At 49.0% G+C, this 20,913-nt stretch overlaps 1 protein-coding gene across 6 annotated transcripts in view; it reads left to right on the forward strand.

Annotated features, from left to right (window-relative positions):
• Nucleotides 1–4,460: 4,460 nt before the first annotated feature.
• Nucleotides 4,461–20,913, forward strand: part of RFX1 (regulatory factor X1) — a 50,470-nt gene continuing 34,017 nt past the window's right edge. Inside the window, exons 1-5 of one of the 6 annotated variants that reach the window (XM_088473967.1) lie at nucleotides 4,461–4,805; nucleotides 9,642–9,769; nucleotides 9,861–10,058; nucleotides 11,756–11,862; nucleotides 12,749–12,832. In XM_088473967.1, coding sequence (XP_088330093.1) covers nucleotides 9,679–9,769; nucleotides 9,861–10,058; nucleotides 11,756–11,862; nucleotides 12,749–12,832 — 480 coding nt within the window. In that variant the 5' untranslated portion in view covers nucleotides 4,461–4,805; nucleotides 9,642–9,678. The other 5 variants (XM_088473969.1, XM_088473968.1, XM_088473972.1 and 2 more) reach the window with 5 other exon arrangements.

Consider the following 20,913-nt stretch of genomic DNA (forward strand, 5'->3'; position numbering starts at 1 on the left):
GAGAAACGAGCAATGAGACAAAACCAAGATTAAAAAAAAAAATACTCTGTCACCTGTACTGTGCATGTACCGATAGTAAAAATAGCATCTCTGAGTACAGAAATATCAGCGGTAACCAACATTTACTCACGAACCAGAAATCACATTTCTGTCCCGTAAAACCAGCACACATGAGACAAACCACAATAAAAGGAACTGTGCATGAATGACACGACGGGCAGATCTTCCAGGAAGATAGCAGAAATGACAGAACATGGGAGTCAAAGCATTAGTACTATAGATGCTGCTGTAGATAGACTGGAAGAAGAGTGAACTATGGGGGCGTAGAAGCATCATTAACATGGGTGAAATTAGTAATAAAATACATAGGGGCCTATTCATTAAACGATAAATGGCCCGGTAACCATGCAGAAACGCATATTTAAGTTACTGGGCCATTCATCATCAGGGGTCCCAAATGGACACCCTGATATTCAACAACTCCGAAAACTGAAATTTTTCGGAGTTTGCTGCCGAGTACAGGCGCCATCTTCAGACGGTGCTTGTTCTCGGATCCCAGCTCCTTTCAATGTGAAGGAGTTCTGGGGATACGAAGAGGTTGACCTTCTTACATGTCTACCTTTAATGTGTCGACCTATTGTCCATGTCGACCTATTGCCTGTCTAACATCTGGCGTCTATCTAGACATTGTCTACCTTTTTACTGTAGATCTATCAATCCATAACCATCTCCACCATAGTGTATGGGGGAGATGTATCACAATCTATACAATGAGAAGCTGATTGGTTGCTAAGAGCAACTTCTGCAGTTGGTAGAAACTAGAGGGTATATTTACTAAAGTACAGGTTTTTAAAAGTGGAGCTGTTGCCCATAGCAACCAATCAGGTTCTACTTATCATTTATCTAGCACCTTCGAGAAGATAATAGCTAGAATCTGAATTGTTGCTATGGGCTTTGTTACCACCACCCAGCACTGGACTGAACCCCTAGTAGTTTTGCTTCATTATTGTGTCCTTCATTGGTGGAGGCACCGAGACCTCAGGGCATACTGTACTTACCGACATCTGAGATTCCCTTCCCGGGAGAAGCCCAGGGAGGAGAAGCATCTCGGGAATTGGTTGTGAACGCCCATATTTGCCTACCCTCCCGAAAATCGTGTGCCACTCCCGGCCCTCCGGAAAGGCAGGCAATGCCTCCCGATGCCGGTCACACCCACCTGCGATGCCAATTTGGCTAACCCTTCACGGAAGGAGCAGCCAGAAAGTCAGCAACCCTGGCAACGGCGCATACTTAATTAGGGGGGCGGGGCAAAATGCAATGATTCTCATAGAATCGCGTCATAAGAACCCGCCGCCTACGCACGTACACGCAGATCCCCGGGAATATTCTGCCCACTTCACTAGGAAGTGGGCGGAATGCGGGAGAAGTGTCTACTCTTCCGGGGGTTACCCAAAAAATCGGGATCCTCCCGTAGGTCCCGTTGAGGGTGGGCATATATGCCTCAGGGTACTGAGCAACCAGATGTTCCATGGTTTTCCCAGAATGGATAAAGGAGCCATGTTGGGAGTCCATAATGACCAAGCAGACATTTTGTTGAACAAATCCAGACAGTATAGCATATCTCCCTGGAAAGTCAATGACAGCAACTCTAACAACAAAAATGGAGATCTTTCATGCCAGAACAGCCAGAGCACCTCTTTTACTGGGGACCTCAGCCAAGCAAGAGATGGAGGGGTTCCGGACTGTAGATAGACCGTAATTAGATTGACAATGTCTAGGTAGACACCAGATGTTAGACAGTCAATAGGTCGACAGGGACAAAAGGTCGACATGTAAGAAGGTCGACATGGTCAAAAGGTCAACACAAAATTTTTGACACACAAATGGTTGAATTTTTTAGGGTTAGGCACTAGAAAGGACAGTTAGGGTCAGGCACCAGGAGGGAGGGTTGGTGTTAGGCACCAAGGGGAGGGTTAGGGTGAATATTAGTGCTAGAAAAAAATAATAATGTGTCAACTATTTTATTTGTTTTGTGTCATCAGCTTTTGTGTCGACCTATTGACTGTCTAACATCTGGGGCCAAATGTAATAGGGTGAGAGTTTAGAAAAGTGAGAGTTTCTGACACTTTTTAAACTTTGCCAATGTAATAGAGTCCAAAAACAAAGTAACAGAGTTTTTTTAGACTTAAAAAACTCTCACCATTTAAAATCTCTTTCAGATGTTTTCCCATTTTGAAGATAAAACTCAACCAATGTGAGAGGTTACTGCTAAACTCTCACATTTTCTAAACTCTCACCCTGTTACATTTGGCCCCTGGTGTCTATCTACTGTATATCTTTTATACCACACCCGAGGTGGAGGCAGCCATTTATTATATCATAGTTTTCCCAAACTCCACCATTACAGTCCAGATTTTAAGGATTTCCATGCTCTAGCACAGGTGACTTAATTAGTACCTCAATTTGATTTAACCATCTAGGCTCAAGCATAGATATCCTTAAAATCTGGCCTGTAATGGAAAGGTTTGGGAAACTCTTCCTTAGAATGCAAGCTCTCTGATGGGCAGAGCCCTCCGACCCTTTATTTTCATACCTGCATTTATTTTGCTACCTTTTATGTCCCTACTTTATGGGTGCCCTACTTTATCCCATTTTGCTGCACTTTCACGCCTCACAAATCAACAACAGTGATAACGATGGTGAAGCGCGCTGCAGGGGACCAGGGATGCCCCCATGTTATTATAATTTATTTATATGGCGCCACAAGTGTTCCGCAGCGCCTTACAAAGTACATAAACAAATAGGTGACCAGTGACTTACAGTACAATACAGGAGATGTATAATATACATTTCTACATTCGCAACCATAACACCCAGATAAGCAACAGAGCAAAGCAACCAAGTGTTAGGTGCCCTAGTGGGGAGTAAGAAGTAGATGAAAGTAGAGAACGGAGGACAAGAGGGTAGAGGGCCCTGCTCATAAGAGCTTACATTCTAAAGGGGAGGGGCAGACAAACGGGTGACACAGATGGGGTAGGCAGGGAGGAAGCCGTATGTAGCAGCAAGTTAAGATGAGAGTTGGAAGGCTTTGATGAAATAGTGGGTCTTGAGAACCCGTTTGAAGGATTGTAGAAAGGTACAGAGTCTGATGGGGAAGAGGGAGAGAGTTCCAAAGGTGGAGAGCAGTGCGGGCAAAATCTTGGAGGCGGGAGTGGGAGGAAGTAATCAATTGGCAAGAGAGGCGGCGTGCATTTGTCGAACTAAGAGGGCGGACAGGAGAGTGAAGGGAGATGAGATTAGAGATATAAATGGGAGAGGAATGGGTGAGGGCTTTGTAAGTGAGTGTGAGAACCTTGAATTGGGTTCTGAAAGGGAAGGGGAGCCAGTAGCAGACCGTCCAACATGACCCCTTCCATTAGTTACACAATGCTCTGCTCCTGGACCCCTCTTAATTTATGATTACAGTCACCTGTGATGAATCACCCTTCTCATCAATTACCATGTTTAACACAGGTAACTGAAATTATAAATTAGTTGGAAAGTCCAGGAGCAGAGCATTGTGTACCTGATGGAAGGGGTAATGTTGGAGGGTCTGCAGTAGAGAGCTTGTAGGAGAGGGGAGACAGAAGTAGAGTGTTTGGAGAGGAAGATGAGCTGAGCGGCAGCACTGAGGACAGACTGAAGAGGGGGAGAAGGGATTTGGGGAGGCCAGATAGGAGGAGGTTACAGTAGTCCAATCTGGAGATGACCAATGAGTGAATGAGGGTTTTAGTGGCATCCTTGGTTAGAAAAGGTCTAATCTTGGAAATATTTTTAACATGAAAACGACAGGACTGCGAGAGGTTCTGGATATGTGGTTTGAAGGAGAGGGAGGATTCCAGGATAACTCCAAGACAGAGCAATGTGGGGCTAGAGGAGATAGTTGTGCCATCAATTGATAAAGAAATGGTGGGAGGTGAGGTTATGTTGGAGGGTGGGAAAATGATCAGCTCAGTCTTAGACATATTAAGTTTAAGAAATCGCTGGGACATCCAGGAAGAGATGGCAGAGGGGGAGAGGACAGGGACAGTTAAAGTTTTTAAATATTTTTATTAAAATTAATCTAACACCTCTCTTAAAGGATTTTTCTACAGACTTGTCTTAAAATACAATTGACAAATCTGTATTACTGGGACTGTGCTGGGGAAACAAACTGAAGTGCGTTAGACTATGTGCTCACTGAGAACTACAACTCCCATGAGTCATTGCGCGTCGCACATGCGCACTAGTTCCCCCTCAGGCGTCTCACCACCCAGTCACAGTGTGACAGGATTCCAATGTGGCTCGTTTCCATGAGCACACAAAGGGGCGGGGCCGGACAACCAGCTGCCCAATCACGAACCCTGCTTTACTGACTGAAAGGACGTGGCCAATCAGAGATGGTCTCGCCTCGAAGGTTCCCTCCCCTCCCATTTTTTGACAGACGTTTGTTATTCCTCTCCCGCTGCCAATTACGTGTTGACTGACACTTCGCCGGACCAATGGGAGCGCAGCCTTGCTCTGCCTTCGTTGACGACAGAAAGAAGGGGGAGGGTCGGTAGCAACAGTTGCCCGGGTGAGGGACGGAGCGGCCATAGCCACGGTAGTCGTGGCGACAAGAACCCCGGCAACGGCAATCAACAACAACAACCCCCGGTGGCTAGCTCCCCGTTCCCCCCCGCCGCCACATTACACGGCCTCTCAGTTACTAGCAGGGTGGGGGCCGGACTCTCTGCCCACCGGGCACTCCCCGCCATCCAGCACTGGACTGAAGCCGGAACCCCACGGTAAGTGCTCGGGGGCGGAGCCGTTACAGGGAACCGGGCGCTCGGGGGCTGTTGGCAACGTCGGGAGTCATACCGGGGACCGGGTAGCACTCGGTCGTTATGACGACGTCAAACGGTTTTCCCACCCCTCCCCTTTCCAAAATGGCGGCGCCTACTGCGAGCGGGAGAGAGGAGCAGGCCGCGCGTCGCCATGGAGACCGAAGGAGAGGGGCGGAACCGTTGCCAGGGAGACGCGTTTCGGGCCTCCTGATTTGCTCTGGTCGAAGCGAGGGGGTGGAGCCTCGGTCATACCAAGTGTCGGCAGAAGGAAGGGGTGGATGGCCGGAACCAGCACCGTGAATTATAATGATTACATGGATGATGATGATGATGATAATAATAGTTATAGTAGTTGTGTGTCAGCAGTTGCCTCGGCGGCTGGGTCCTGCCCTGTATATAGAACACGTCCCTGTTAGGACAGGGCTGACTGTAAATATACATTATACACCACATAGAGTGCAGAGAGGAATTGCTGGAAGGAAAAAGTATGAGCCATATGGTAATCACATTACAATGGCCTCACCTTACTAGTAGTATGTACACAGCTAGCAGTACAGCCATGGCCAAAAGTATTGAGACTGACACAAGTATTAGTTTTCACAAAGTTTGCTGCTTCAGTGTTGTTAGTCCTTTCTGTCAAATGTTACTATGAAGTTACTGAGGTAACATTACATACTTGTCAGATGTTACTATGGTATACTGAGGTAACATTACAAGTATTTCATAAGCGGCAAAGGATGATTTTATTATTATTATTATCCTTATAGGCACCACAAGTGTTCCGCAGTGCCTTACATAGTACATTAAACTAATAAGTGAACAAAAAAACAGTACAGTGAAGGACATTATATACATTGCTGCAATAGTGATTAAAACACTCATAATAAGCAGCCGGGAGTTGGCAGTCACGTGTTAGGTGCCCTTATGAGGAGTAAGGAGTAGAAGAAAGTGTAAAGAGAAGCACATGAGGGAAGAGGGCCCTGCTCGTGAGAGCTTACATTCTAAAGGGGAGGGGCAGACAGACAGGCGTGAAACAGAAGGGGAAGAGTATTATGTGGGTTAGGATGAGAGCTGGAAGGCCTTGATGAAGTAAAGGGTCTTGAGAGCCCATTTGAAGATATTCAGTGAGGTGGAGAGTCTGATGGGGAGAGGGAGAGAGTTTCAAAGGTGGGGAGCAGCACGGGCAAAATCTTGGAGGCGGGAGTGGGAGGAAGTAATCAGTTGGCAAGAGAAACGGCATGCATTTGTTGAGCGAAGTGGAGGGAGAGAAGGTCAGAAATGTATGTGGGGGAGGATTTAGTGAGGGCTTTGTAGGCAAGTGTAAGAACCTTAAATTGGCATCTGAAGGGGAAGGGGAGGGGAAGCAGATGTAGAACATCTGGAGAGGAAGATGAGCTGAGCAGCAGCATTGAGGACCGATTGTAGCGGAGAGAGATGGGAGACTGGGAGGCCAGCTAGGAGAAGGTTACAGTAGTCCAATCTGGAGATGACCAGTGAGTGGATGAGAGTTTTAGTGGCATCCTGGGTGAGGAAGGGTCTAATCCTGGAGATATTTTTTAGGTGGAAGCGGCATGACTGCGAGAGGTGCTGAATGTGTGGTTTAAAGGAGAGGGAGGAGTCTAGGATAACGCCAAGACAGCGTACTTTTTTTATTGACAATTACATTAAGTTTATGCAAAGAGTCAATATTTGTAGTGTTGACGCCTTTTGTTTCAAGACCACTGCAATTCGCCCTGGCATGCTGTCAATCAACTTCTGGGCCACATACTGACTGATGGCCGCCCATTCTTGCCTAATCAACGCTTGGAGTTTGTCAGAATTTGTGGGTTTTTCTTGTCCAACCGCCTCTTGAGGATGGACCACAAGTTCTCAATGGGATTAAGGTCTGGGGAGTTTCCTGGTCATGGACCCAAAACTTCAATGTTTTGTTCCCCGAGCCACTTAGTTATTATTTTTGCCTTATGGCAAGGTGCTCCATTATGCTGGAAAAGGCATTGTTAGTCACCAAACTGTTCTTGGATGGTTGGGAGAAGTTGCTCTTGGAGGATGTTTTGGTATCATTCTTTATTCATAAAATAAAAGCTTATGACACTTCTGAAATGCCTGTAATGTTACTTTAGTATACCATAGTAACATCTGACAAAAAGGTCTAAAAACACTGAAGCAGCAAACTTTATGAAAATCAATACTTGTGTCGTTTTCAAAACGTTTGGCCATGGCTGTAGATAGTGAGATGTAGCATCATTATTAGGGTGAGAGAGGATTTGTAGCAGGGCTTCTCTCGGCTTGTCCCACTTCCAGAGGCTGCTGCAGTAACTCCCTGAGGGAAGATCGCCCCCAGACGTGTTATTGTTATATAGCTCAGTGAGTACTTTAGGACCGAGAACCCCACCAACAGCACCCCTTCCCCAAATTGCTCTCTGCCGCATCTTCCCGGTTAACGCAGTAACTACGGTGCATTAATCGTTGAGATGTGTTTCTGAGCAGCAGTGACTCCATGCAGGTAGCGGCAGTAGACCATGGACTGGGTAGCCCAATAAGTTTTAACAGTTTATAGGTTCTTGTACCTGGCTCGTGTCCCTGTAATAAATATATGGTATAATGGAAACCCATCTATAAATTATAAGGGTTTTATAGAAGTCACTAAGTTCTCAATGTTCTAAGTGACATTTTATATAAAAGGTTTATTTTATACAGGTGAAAGAAAAAGCAAATTTCAGTTGGAAAATGTCTTTTTACCATCATAACATGATGAGGTCGTGGTCCGAATGGCAGTGTAGGCTGGAATTAGAAGTGATGCGTTGGCTTTTGAGAGGCATTATCTAACTGGCACGCTCGTCAGTAAATGAATATGCACCTGGTGTTTTTGCAGCTGCATAAAGGCAGAAAAAAAATCTATATTTTCTTTATTGTCAATTAAACTAATAGGAGGCAAAGTAGTAATCAATCATTATCATAGAACCATTAACAATACTCTAAGGGATGTAGTTTGGAAGCCTACGGTCTACATGCCGACCGCCGGCTTGCAGACTTTCTAATCACGGCGTGGTACTAATGACAGGCGTCGAAAACTCGACACTTGAAGACCGACGCCCGGCATACCGAACGAAGGTAAGCCGGGCAGCTGCGCGCCCGGGCGGGGGGTGGCGGGGGCGGGGTTAGGGCTCCCGGGGGCTTAGGGCTAGGCACCCCCTGGGAGGGTTAGGTTTAGGCTAGGTGATGGCGGGGTTAGGGTTAGGCACCCCCGGGGGGGAGATTAGGGTTAGGCATCCGCCCGGGAGACTTGGGTTTAGGCTGCGGGGAAGGGGGGGGTTAGGTTTAGGCACTTAGGGGGGATTAGGGTTAGGCATTTGGGTGGGAGGTTAGGGTTAGGCACCCCTAAGGAAGGGTTAGGGGGTGGAATTAGGTTAGCGATACTTACCTTAGGGACGATCGGGATTTTCACCCTTGCCGGGCTGCCGCTGTCGGGATTTGAACCGCCGGCCCTCCGTCCGGTGGTAATACTTACTACACCCTGCTCTAATATTACAATTGGATGGGTCAAACTCCTAACAAGCAGCATTTATTTCCCATCTGGTTGAAAATACAGAGTATCATTACAGTGTTTATTCTAGTGATATACAATGTTGGAATAATTTGAGAACCTTGGCCCTTAAATGAATCTAGTGTGACTGTCTAATAGGCTTCTGATTACATAGGTGCTCCGTGCAATGGCACCACACGTCACACCACACGTCACGCCACACCTCACGTCACACCTCACGTCACACCACACGTCACATCTCAGTCACACCACACGTCACATCTCAGTCACACCACACGTCACATCTCAGTCACACCACACGTCACATCTCAGTCACACCTCAGGTACACCACACGTCACACCACACGTCACACCTCACGTCACACCTCACGTCACACCACACGTCACACCACACGTCGCATATCAGTCACACCACACGTCACATCACACCTCAGTCACACCACACGTCACACCACAGTCACACCACAGTCACACCTCACGTCACACCTCACGTCACACCTCACGTCACACCACACGTCACATCTCAGTCACACCTCAGGTACACCACACGTCACACTACACGTCACATCTCAGTCACACCACACGTCACACCTCAGTCACACCACACGTCACACCTCAGTCACACCACACGTCACACCTCAGTCACACCTCAGTCACACCTCAGTCACACCACACGTCACACCTCACGTCATACCTCAGGTCACACCACAAGTCACATCTCAGTCACACCACACGTCACATCTCAGTCACACCACACGTCACACCACACGTCACACCTCAGGTCACACCACACGTCACATCTCAGTCACACCTCACGTCACACCTCACGTCACACCACACGTCACACCTCACATACACCACACGTCTCATCTCAGTCACACCACACGTCACACCACACGTCACACCACACGTCACACCACACGTCACACCACACTTCACATCTCAGTCACACCTCAGGTACACCACACGTCACACCACACGTCACATCTCAGTCACACCTCAGTCACACCACACGTCACACCTCAGTCACACCACATGTCACACCTCAGTCACACCATTAGTTAATAATGAGAGTAAGGAGACCTTTGCGATTCTCCAAAGTACATAATGTCCAGTTAAAAGTGTAGGATGACAATATGGCGGCTCTGACGCAAAAACTAAGCAAAGCCCTTCTGATTCAGTGCCCTCTGCGATCGCTTTATCTAATTTTTATAACCTCTATCCGCAATATCTTGTTTTGTCACATTGTTCAGCGAAACTTGGCGCATCATTGACTCTACGCTGTACCGAATGCAGATCGCCCTCACTCTGTATGGCAACGCTAATATACTGGCCCTAACGTGTGTGTACAGCTGCGAGAGCCAGTCAGTGCACTTTGGTGGTAATATAAATATCATTTATTGTAGTAACTGATTTGAATGCGTATATGATGTTTTAGTAATAGTAATAGTAACCTCTGTAGTCTCCCGCAGGGAAGGCGCCTCTCTCACCACCCACTATGGCTACACAGGCCTATGTGACAGAACTGCAGGCCACTCCACCTGCTGCGGGCCAGTCCACCCCACAGCAGTATGTGGCTGAACTGCAAGTGGCTCCACCAACACCCGCTCCACAGCCAGCTGGTTCTCAGACCCCAGCCCCACAGCAGTACATTGTGGTCACCGTATCCGGTAAGTTATGGCACATCCTCTAACACTAGGTCTGTGAATGGTAAAAACAGGGTGTCTGACCAAGTTACAGCTGTAACCAGGCCCTGGGAGCTGTTGCCACACGGCACCTGCATGTGGCTTGCAGGGTGCCTTGAACGGCACCCAGTAGCGCTCAGTGCCGTGCTCTACTACCTAGAGCTGGCGCCCTGCCTCCTAGGCGTGACATCACGGGTATAGGAGGTGGGGCCGGCACAGCGTGCACGGCCGTCCTGTTACAGCGCTGGCTATAACAGTCTTCAGAGAGACTTGTGAGCATCGCTGTTTGACACCGCCTGTAGAGCATGTGTGAGTCAGATAATGTAACCCATTCAGTAACTGGGAACAGGGGACAGGTTCATTAAATTAACAGGCCACAGTCTCACAACTAATGTGTATAGGTTATTGTGGACTTTAAATAAGGTGAGTTATAGTGTCTCGATCAGGACCATAAACATGTCGGGCGGTATTCAATTGTTTTCGCCATCCGGATCGCCCGTCTAAAGTGACGGGAGATCGCGGGGCGCTATTCAATTGTTACTGCTTTTCGCGCTGATCGCTCCCAAAGTGGTCGGGTTTAGCCACGTAAATCGTCTTCCCCCGACCAAAGGTCTGGGCGCGATCGCTAAAAGTGCCATTTGGGTGCCCAAACAGGTCACTTTTTGCCCATTTCAGCTCGCCCTCCCCTGGGGCTGCAAGATGAAATGGAGCGCTGGCAGCTGATCGCGCCCGACAGGAGCAACCATTGAATAGCTCCATCGGGCGCGAAGGGGGCTGGAAACAATTGAATTCCGCCCGTTATGTCTTCAGCCTGAAGGAAATTTACTTGTTTGTAACTTGGATGAAAGCTTTGCGGTTTTCAGTAGCCCATTGCCGGCTGACCAGCTTCCTCCCTTTGTTGGACAGAAATGTTTCCTTAAACTAAATATAAGCAGAACTGGATGAAACAGACAGGAAAGGCATTGCATGATGTGTCCCATGCCCACAGAGGGAAGGTCTGTCATAGAAGGGGGCATTTATTTCCTGACCCTCCTCCTAACCGGGCCCCCAGGCAGTGGTTTTTTCCCAGTGATCTGGATAGGGCACAGGGCTATGTGAGTAAAATATTATATGTAAGGGGTAGGACAGCTTTTAAGGACAACTCCACTGAAAAAATGACATTGTCTAATTGAAAGCATTACTGTGGGAACTACAAATCCCTAACAGATCTGCTTAGGACATCTACCTGAAATAGCCTGTTCAAGACTAAAAAACACATTGTTACTGCCATTCGACAGATAAGTTGTGAATACTTGATATTCCTTAGCAAAACCCGTAACCATGGAAACAGTCCAATCTATGGTTTGTGCCCATGGTTAGGTTTCTTACTAGGAAAAGTCACAATCTATTTGTCAGATGGCAGCATCAGTGTTTTCTCAGTATCAGGAGTTGCAGAACCAAACAAATAGTAACATTTTGTATTTATTTATTGAATGATAAGTTGTACAAGCGTTAGAACTAGCCATTAATAATGTGGCAAATGTAATTTGTGAGTAGAGTTACACCATACAGTTCACATTTCTGGACATAAGCTCCCTTCCCTATTTTTCGTGCCTTTCGTGGGCTGCCTGTAATCTGCATGGTTACTTTTAAAGGCTGTGCCAGGACTGATACCCTAACACTGACTCTTTCCACTCTCACAGAAGGGGCCATGAGAGCCAGCGACGGGGAACTGAGCCCAGGGGGATCCTCTGCCACTCAGGTCGCGGTGCCCACACAAGTGGTGCAACAAGTGCAGGCTGCACAGCAGGTATAGTGCAACAAATGTCCCTGGCACACAGAGGGTTGGCGCGGATGTGCATCACGTATTGGGGTTTCACACATCCTGCACTGTACAGTATTAGAGTTTGGGAGTATATATAATGGGAGGGTTTTCTTTTGCTTATTCTGCCTCTCTTCTCCAAGGTAACACCAGTATTACCTGTTCTGCCTCCCTCCTCTGCCCCCTGTATTACCTGTCTTGCCTCCCTCCTCTGCCCCCTGTATTACCTGTCCTGCCTCCCTCCTCTGCCCCCTGTATTACCTGCTCTGCCCCCTGTATTACCTGCTTTGCCTCCCTCCTCTGCACCCTGTATTACCTGCTCTGCCTCCCTCCTCTGCCCCCTGTATTACATGCTCTGCCTCCCTCCTCTGCACCCTGTATTACCTGCTCTGCCTCCCTCCTCTGCCCCCTGCATTACCTGATTTGCCTCCCTCCTCTGCACCCTGTATCACCTGCTTTGCCTCCCTCCTCTGCACCCTGTATCACCTGCTCTGCCTCCCTCCTCTGCCCCCTGCATTACCTGCTCTGCCTCCCTCCTCTGCACCCTGTATTACCTGCTCTGCTTCCTCCTCTGCCTCCTGTATTACCTGCTCTGCCCCCTGTATTACCTGCTCTGCCCCCTGTATTACCTGCTCTGCCCCCTGTATTACATGCTCTGCCTCCCTCCTCTGCCCCCTGTATTGCCTGCTCTGCCTCCCTCCTCTGCACCCTGTATTACCTGCTCTGCCTCCTCCTCTGCCCCCTGTATTACCTGCTCTGCCCCCTGTATTACCTGCAATGGCTCCCTCATTTGCCCCGTATTACCTGCTGTGCCTCTATCCTCCTCCCTCTGTATTTGCCCCCTCTAACAATGGTTCTGTATTTCCACACACAGAGGCTGCTGGTACAAGCCAGGGTCCAGCCCAAAGTAACTGCAGTTTCCCCTCTGCAGCTAGCAGGAGCAGCTGTACCCCAGCAAGTACGTTACTATGCCATCGCTACCAGCTAGGGGTGACACTGCCCACCATTCTCATATCATCTTCACCTCAGATAGCTGGGCTTAGGGCCGTATTCAATTACCGATAATATCGCTCATTTTTCATGTAAAAATGGTGAAAACTTTTCTCCATTTTAAAAAAGGGGTAAAATGTGCAAAATTTTGGTGTAAAAATGTGGGGATTTCTTACAGAACCCTTTGGACAGCTCCCCTAATGATACTGTAGTGAAAAAAAATTGTACATTGCGTACTTTGGCGAATAACAACCACTGAAATTTCAGTCAAATTATAATTTTTTTTCGTGAAAAATGCATTTAATGTATTAGGGCTGGTATTTTGGAGGGACATAAAGATGCGCCAAGTGTTTTAAACATCGCACGTGGCCGGCGCATTCGTTTTTTAAAAAGCCACCTGCGCCAGCCACGGCCGATTCGCAAACTACGTCCGATTTCGCCTCTAATTGAATAGTCTCTTAATCATCCCATCATGATCCTCATATCCATTAATAAACACTGAGATGCTGCATAAATATTGGGACATTGACAGAACTTTCATTTCTACTTCAGGGTCCATAGGGGGTCCACAGGGTTGACCTTGGGGTATAGCTTGGATCTGGATCCACGGGCACCATACAGTTAAAGCTTTAGCTCCCAGGATGCACTTGGGTCCTCTATACCCCGCCCCCGAGCCACAGGCACCTCAGTTTCAGTTTGGTGCCGGGCTGCCCCTAAGCTTTATTTTTACCGAAGAAATTTTTTTTATTTTTTCTCTTGTTTTACACTTAATGCGGCAGCATAGGACTGTCGCTCCAACACCCCGCTGGCGCTGCGACGCCAGTAATGATCTGGGGATCGCAGCGGGACCCCGGAGTTAGTCCTAGCATGGCTCCGGGACCTCCCTCTGACTGCTGCCGGACTCTACGGGGAACAGGTAAGCCGCGAGCAGCGCTCTTAGCGCCGCTCGCGGGGATAAATGCAGTCAGTTGCCGCCGGTCTCTGGGGACAGACCGGCGGCGCTAGTAGCGGCGGCGGGCTCCCCCTCATGCAGGCATACCCCGCGCTCCGCTGGACCACCAGGGTATAAGTTCCGGAGGGGAACCGGCATTCCTGGGGTTAAATACTAGCCAGGGAAGGCAGCCTTCCCTAGTTTAGCGGCTCCTCCCCTCAGCTCAGCGCGCCTTTTCTCACGTGTACTGGCGTCGCTGAGCTGCTCCTCTGCTGGCCACTCCTCCTCAGAGCTCTCCGGCTATAACGCAGGCTCCCAGGCAGGTGCATGGTCAGGTCCCCCTGTGTACCTCTCCCCTACCAAAAGGACAGTGTACACGGCGCTATAACTCCCCCCAGACACTGAATCTGGGTGGTTGAGGGCAGCGATTGGTGCAGTAAGTACAATCTTTCTGAATTGTATGTGACTTTGCTAGTGCTGCTGTCTGTACTTATTCTCTACTTGCTGTCAGCTTATATCTATCCCTTTGCTTCTCCTACAGCCCGAAGGTGTGTGGGGGAGGGGCGTTTTTCTATTAACCTCACTTTTATAAATCATGTATTTGTGAGGTCAGTCACATACTGTTGTGTGCTACACAGTACCATATTTTTGGGCCTGTTTGTGTTGCATGCTGGTGAGTGCGAGGGTGTTAACACCGTATGTCCTCTGCTGATAAGTATTTATTGTATAATTACTGTATTATGTCTGATGAGGAGACTGAGCACTCCGGGGCTCCTGTGTTGCTTTCCTGCAGACGCTGTTCTGCTGGTGTTAATGGGAGGATTTATCTCAGGATGGTCTTTGCGGGCAGTGCCAGCTGGCACCAGGCCCCTCTATACCCCCTATGCAGCAGGACCCCCTTGGGCGATGTTTTCACAAGTGCTGCCATCTATTGCAGATGTCGATCCCTACAGTGACCCCTTCTGGGGCATTGTCCCAGCACTCTATCTCCCATTCCCCGGATATTCCGCAGGTATTGCGGTCTCCCTCCGGGGCCCAAACTGTGAGACAGTATTCGGGGCTGCCTGTGTATGTCCAGCCTCCCCCTGTATCACAACGGTCTGTAGTGCCTTTTCAGAGCTTCCCTCAGTCGGCTCCTCCGCCTTGGGTGGATGTTCTCTCCAACTCGGTACAGAGTTTGGCGGCCTCATCCTCGGCTTTTCAGTCATTTTTGAAGGGTGATGTGCCACAGAAGGCGACTAAGCGGCCTGTTGTGAGTTTACTCACTGCGCAGGTATCAGAATCGGATCCCTCTTCAGATGATGGAGAGGTCCACGAAGATTCTGATTTGGATGCTGTGGGACAGGAGGTTGAGCCTAGGTCCTCCATTAATGTTCCAGCATTTGTTAGGGCGGTGCGGGCTATTCTCAATATAGAAGAGGAGGCACCGGTCCCTAAGTCGAAGTTTCCTGACTTCAAGAAAGCAAAGGTTACTTCTAATGTGTTCCCTCTGTCCGATCAGTTGGCGGATCATATGGCGGCTGCCTGGCAATTACCCAGCAAGAGATTCCAACCGCAGAAAAGGTTGGCTTCTCATTATCCCTTTCCTGAGGATCATTGCAGGAAATGGGAGACTCCACCGGCGGTGGATTCACATGTCACTCGCTTGGTTAAAACCGCTACGCTACCATTGCCGTCTATTTCCTCTTTAAAGGATCCAACGGACAGGAAAGTGGAGATTTGTTTGAAGTCCATTTACTCGCTCTCCGGAGCGGTGGCGCGCCCGTCCATGGCCATTTCCTGGGTGGCTAAAGCCATTGAGAACTGGGTCAATGCCTTGGAGGATTCTCTTACGGACGATGTGCCGGATGTTCAGAGAGCATTAGTGGCACAAATGAGGGATGCCGCTTCCTATATTGGGGAAGCGTCATTGGACGCAAGCATGTTAACCTCTAGAGTTTCGGCTGCGGCTGTGTCTGCTCGGAGATCCTTGTGGCTGCGGTCCTGGAGGCCTGAGGCGGACTCTAAAAAGGGTCTGGAGACTCTCCCCTTTAATGGAGATTTGCTATTTGTTCCGGATTTGGACAAAATAGTGGATACCTTGGCTAAGTCCAAGTCGGCTTTCCTCCCTTTGGCTTCTGCGCCGGCTAGGGTGAGGAGCACTGCCTTTCGGTCCTTTCGGGTTCAGGGTAAGGCCAAGGGCCAGTCCTTCCCGAGACATTCAGCGACCAAAGCCTCATCCAAACCCAAGAAGCAGGCATGGAATGCTCGGCTCCCCTCTTCCAAACAGGCGGATAAACCTGCTGCCTGACGGGATGGGCCTCTCCCTGGGGGACCCCAGAGTGGGAGGCCGACTTCTCAGATTCGCCCAGTGTTGGTTCAGTACCACCATGGATGTTTGGGTTCGAGAAGTAGTCTCTCAGGGGTACGCCCTGTCGTTTCGGTGCAGGCCGCCCCACCAATTTTTTTGCACGAGTCCTTCGCTGGACGAGTCCAAAGCTTCCCATCTCTGTTTCTGGTGCAGAGACCCAATGGGTCTCATCGCCCTATTCTGAATTTAAGGTCTCTGAACAAGTACCTCAGAGTTCCCAGGTTCAGGATGGAAACATTGCGGTCCATCATCCTGGCGATGGAACCAGGGGACTTCATGGTCTCCCTCGATATCCAGGACGCCTATCTCCATGTGCCCGTGGCACCGGCACATCAGCAGTACCTGAGGTTTGCTATCCTAAACCATCACTACCAATTTCAGGCGCTGCCTTTCGGTCTTTCCACGGCTCCGAGGGTTTTCACCAAGGTGATGGCAGTCATGACTGCTCAACTTCGGGGTCAGGGTATACGGCTGCTGCCGTACCTGGACGATCTGCTGCTGCTGGCGAGTTCCCCGGAGGTGCTTCTTCATCATCTACACCTGACAGTTGCTTGTCTTCAAGCACATGGGTGGTTAATAAATTGGAAGAAGTCGTCTCTGATCCCATCTCAATGGATGGTCCATCTGGGAGCACTTCTGGACTCCAGTCAACAAAGGATTTTCTTGACTCTGGAAAAGGTATCCTCCCTACAACTGAGGATACACGGTTGCCTAAGCAGTGGCAGGGTGTCAATACATTCGGCAATGAGGCCAGGGGTCCATGGTGTCGGCATTCGACATGGTGGAGTTCGCCCAGTTCCATTCCAGACCCCTGCAGGGGCAGATTCTTGTGGAATGGAACGGGTTGTCCCGCCAGATCCGATCCCAGATGCTGGTATTGTCTCCGGAAGTGCGCCGGTCCTTGGCGTGGTGGCTGCAGTCAGCTCATCTCAGCCAGGGTCGCCCCTTTTGGATTCCGGACTGGGTTCTGCTCACGACAGATGCCAGTCTCCGGGGTTGAGGGGCAGTGACCGGCTTGTTGTCTCTTCAGGGCCGTTGGTCGGCGGAGGAGGCCGTCCTTCCCATAAACATTCTAGAGCTACGGGCAGTGTACCGTGCTCTTCTGGAGTCAGGCACCGTTCTTCTCGGAAGAGCAGTTCAGGTGCGATCAGAAAACGCCACCACGGTGGCATACATAAATCACCAAGGAGGAACTCGCAGTTGAGCTGCGATGTCGGAAGTGTCCCAAATCCTGACTTGGGCGGAGTGCCACCTTCCAGCAGTATCGGCAGTCTTCATCCCGGGAGTCCTCAATTGGGAGGCAGACTTCCTCAGCCGTCACGACGTGCATCCCGGGGAATGGTCGCTTCAACCAGAGGTGTTTCAACTTCTCGTGGACAAGTGGGGACTGCCGGAATTGGACCTGATGGCCTCTCGTCACAATTACAAGTTGCCCATATACGGCTCAGGGACAAGGGACGCGGGCCCAAGCCTAGTGGATGCGTTGTCAGTGAAATGGTCGTTTCACCTAGCGTATCTGTTTCCTCCAATCTCCCTGCTCCCTCGGGTACTCAGAAAGATCAAACGGGACGGAGGCACATTTCTGCTGGTGGCTCCAGCGTCGCCCAGACGTCCTTGGTACTCCGATCTCAGGGGCCTGTCTGTAGACGCTCCGTACCTTCTGCTTCAACGTCGGGATCTGCTGTCTCAGGGTCCCTGCCTTTACCCGGATCTGGGTCGACTGTCTTTGACGGCGTGGCTCTTGAGACAGCTGTCTTAAGGTCCCGGGGCTTTTCAAGCTCTGTCAACAGTACCATGCTTAGGGCACGTAAACCTGCCTCTGCACGGATTTACCACAGAGTGTGGCACACTTACTTTCAATGGTGCGAGTCTAGAAGCTATGACCCTCCGGTGTTCAGAGTTTCTAGGATCTTGGCATTTCTGCAGTCAGGTCTTGACCTGGGCTTACGGCTTGCTTCCCTAAAAGTTCATGTATCGGCCCTGTCAGTGTGGTTCCAACGAAGGATTGCCTCACTGCCTGACGTTCACACCTTGTTCCAAGGTGTGCTGAGGATCCAGCCTCCCTTTGTGGCTCCGTGGGACTTGGCGGTGGTTCTTCGGGTCCTGCAGGGACCTCCTTTTGAGCCTCTTGAGTCGGTTGACCTCAAGTGGTTAACACTTAAGACTGTGTTTCTCCTGGCTCTTGCTTCGGCCAGGAGGTTATCCGAGTTGGGGGGCACTTTCCTGTAGCCCCCCCTTCCTGATTTTTCATCAGGACAGGGCTGTGCTTCGCACCTGTCCTGAGTTCTTGCCTAAAGTGGTTTCTAAGTTCCACATAAATCAGGAACTTGTGGTGCCAGCTTTTCAGGCTCTGGGTCTTACGGCTGGCGAGGCTTCGCTGGACGTGGTCCGGGCTCTCAGAATTTATGTTGAACAGACGGCCTCTGTTAGGAAGTCCGATTCGTTGTTCATCCTCTTTGGTTTCCATAAGAGGGTTTGGCCTGCCAACAAACAAACTTTAGCCCGTTGGCTTTGTTCTGTTATTGGGGAGGCTTATATACAGGAACCTTTGCCTGTTCCAGCCTCGGTTAAGGCTCATTCCACTCGGTCTGTAGGCCCTTCTTGGGCTGCTAGACGTGGTGCCTCCGCTGTTTAGCTGTGTAAGGCGGCCACTTGGTCTTCAATTCAGACATTTTTGAGGTTTTATGCGTTTGACACCTTTGCCTCTCAGGATGCATCCTTCGGGCGCAGGATTCTCCTTTCTGCTCAGGAGCGTCCCCGCCCTTAGTTGAACTGCTTTGGGACATCTCCAAGGTCAACCCTGTGGACCCCCTATGGACCCTGAAGTAGAAAACAAGAGATATGGTAAGAACTTACCTTTTGTTATCTCTGTTTCTACGAAGTCCATAGGGTCCACAGGGCACCCGCCCTGACGCACCTGGCTTCAAATGGGCTGTGGTACTGGTCACTGGTGTTTCCGTCTCCCATTTCTGTGAGTATGGTTTCTTGTGTGTTCCAGTCTTCCTTCTCTCTGTTTAGTCTCTTCCTTCGGCCTAGGCTGCTTACCAACTGAGGTGCCTGTGGCTCGGGGGCGGGGTATAGAGGAGGACCCAAGTGCATCCTGGGAGCTAAAGCTTTAACTGTATGGTGCCTGTGGATCCAGATCCAAGCTATACCCCAAGGTCAACCCTGTGGACCCTATGGACTTCGTAGAAACAGAGATAACAAAGGTAAGTTCTTACCATATCTCTTGTTATTTTGACCTCTATTCACCACCACAATGGCTTTGAAATGAAACAAACAAGATGTGCTTTAACTGCAGACTTTCAGATTTAATTTGAGGGTAATTACATCCAAATCAGGTGAACTGTGTAGGAATTACAACGGTTTCTATATGTGCCTCCCACTTTTTAAGGTGTCAAAAGTAATGGTGCAAACTAGACAATCCTAAATCTAACTTTCACTTTTTAATACTTTGTTGCAAATCCTTTGCAGGCAATTACAGCCTGAAGTCTGGAACGCATAGACATCACCAGACGCTGGGTTTCATCCCTGGTGATGCTCTGCCAGGCCTCTACTGCAAATGTCTTCAGTTCCTGCTTGTTCTTGGGGCATTTTCCCTTCAGTTTTGTCTTCATCAAGGGAAATGCATGCTCAATCGGATTCAGGTCATGGGATTGACTTGGCCATTGCATAACATTCCACTTTTTAGCCTTAAAAAACTCTTTGGTTGCTTTTGCAGTATGCTTCGGGTCATTGTCCATCTGCACTGTGAAGCGCCGTCCAATGAGTTCTGAAGCATTTGACTGAATATGAGCATATAATATTGCCCGAAACACTTCAGAATTCATTCTGCTGCTTTTGTCAGTACTCAGTAGTCACATCATCAATAAATACAAGGGAACCAGTTCCATTGGCAGCCATACATGCCCACGCCATGACAATACCACCACCATGCTTCACTGATGAGGTGGTATGTTTTGGATCATGAACAGTTCCTTTCCTTCTCCATACTCTTCCCATCACTCTGGTACAAGTTGATCTTTGCCTCATCTGTCCATAGGATGTTGTTCCAGAACTGTAATGGCTTTTTTAGATGATGTTTGGCAAACTGTAATCTGGTCTTCCTGTTTTTGTGGCTCACCAATGGTTTACATCTTGTGGTGAACCCTCTATATTTACTCTTGTGAAGTCTTCTCTTGATTGTTGACTTTGACACATATACACCTACCTCCTGGAGAGTGTTCTTTATTTGGCCAACTGTTGTGAAGGGGTTTTTCTTCACCAGGGAAATAATTCTTCTGTCATCCACCACAGTTGTTTTCCGTGGTCTTCCGGGTCTTTTGGTGTTGCTGAGCTCTCCGGTGCGTTCTTTCTTTTTAAGAATGTTCCAAACAGTTGATTTGGCCACACCTAATGTTTTTGCTATCTCTCTGATGGGTTTGTTTTGATTTTTCAGCCTAATGATGACTTGCTTCACTGATAGTGACAGCTCTTTGGATCTCATATTGAGAGTCGACAGCAACTGATTCCAAATGCAAATGTCACACCTAGAATCAACTCCAGACCTTTTACCTGCTTAATTGATAATGAAATAACGAGGGAATAGCCCACACCTGTCCATGAAATAGCTTTTGAGTTGATAGTCCCATTACTTTTGGCCCCTTAAAAAGTGGGAGGCACATATAGAAACCATTGTAATTCCTACACCGTTCACCTGATTTGGATGTAATTACCCTCAAATTAAATCTGAAAGTCTGCAGTTAAAGCACATCTTGTTTGTTTCATT

This window comes from Taudactylus pleione, unplaced genomic scaffold, assembly GCF_031769625.1.
Source record: "Taudactylus pleione unplaced genomic scaffold, aTauple2 ptg000145l, whole genome shotgun sequence".
In the NCBI taxonomy this organism is placed as follows: domain Eukaryota; kingdom Metazoa; phylum Chordata; class Amphibia; order Anura; family Myobatrachidae; genus Taudactylus; species Taudactylus pleione.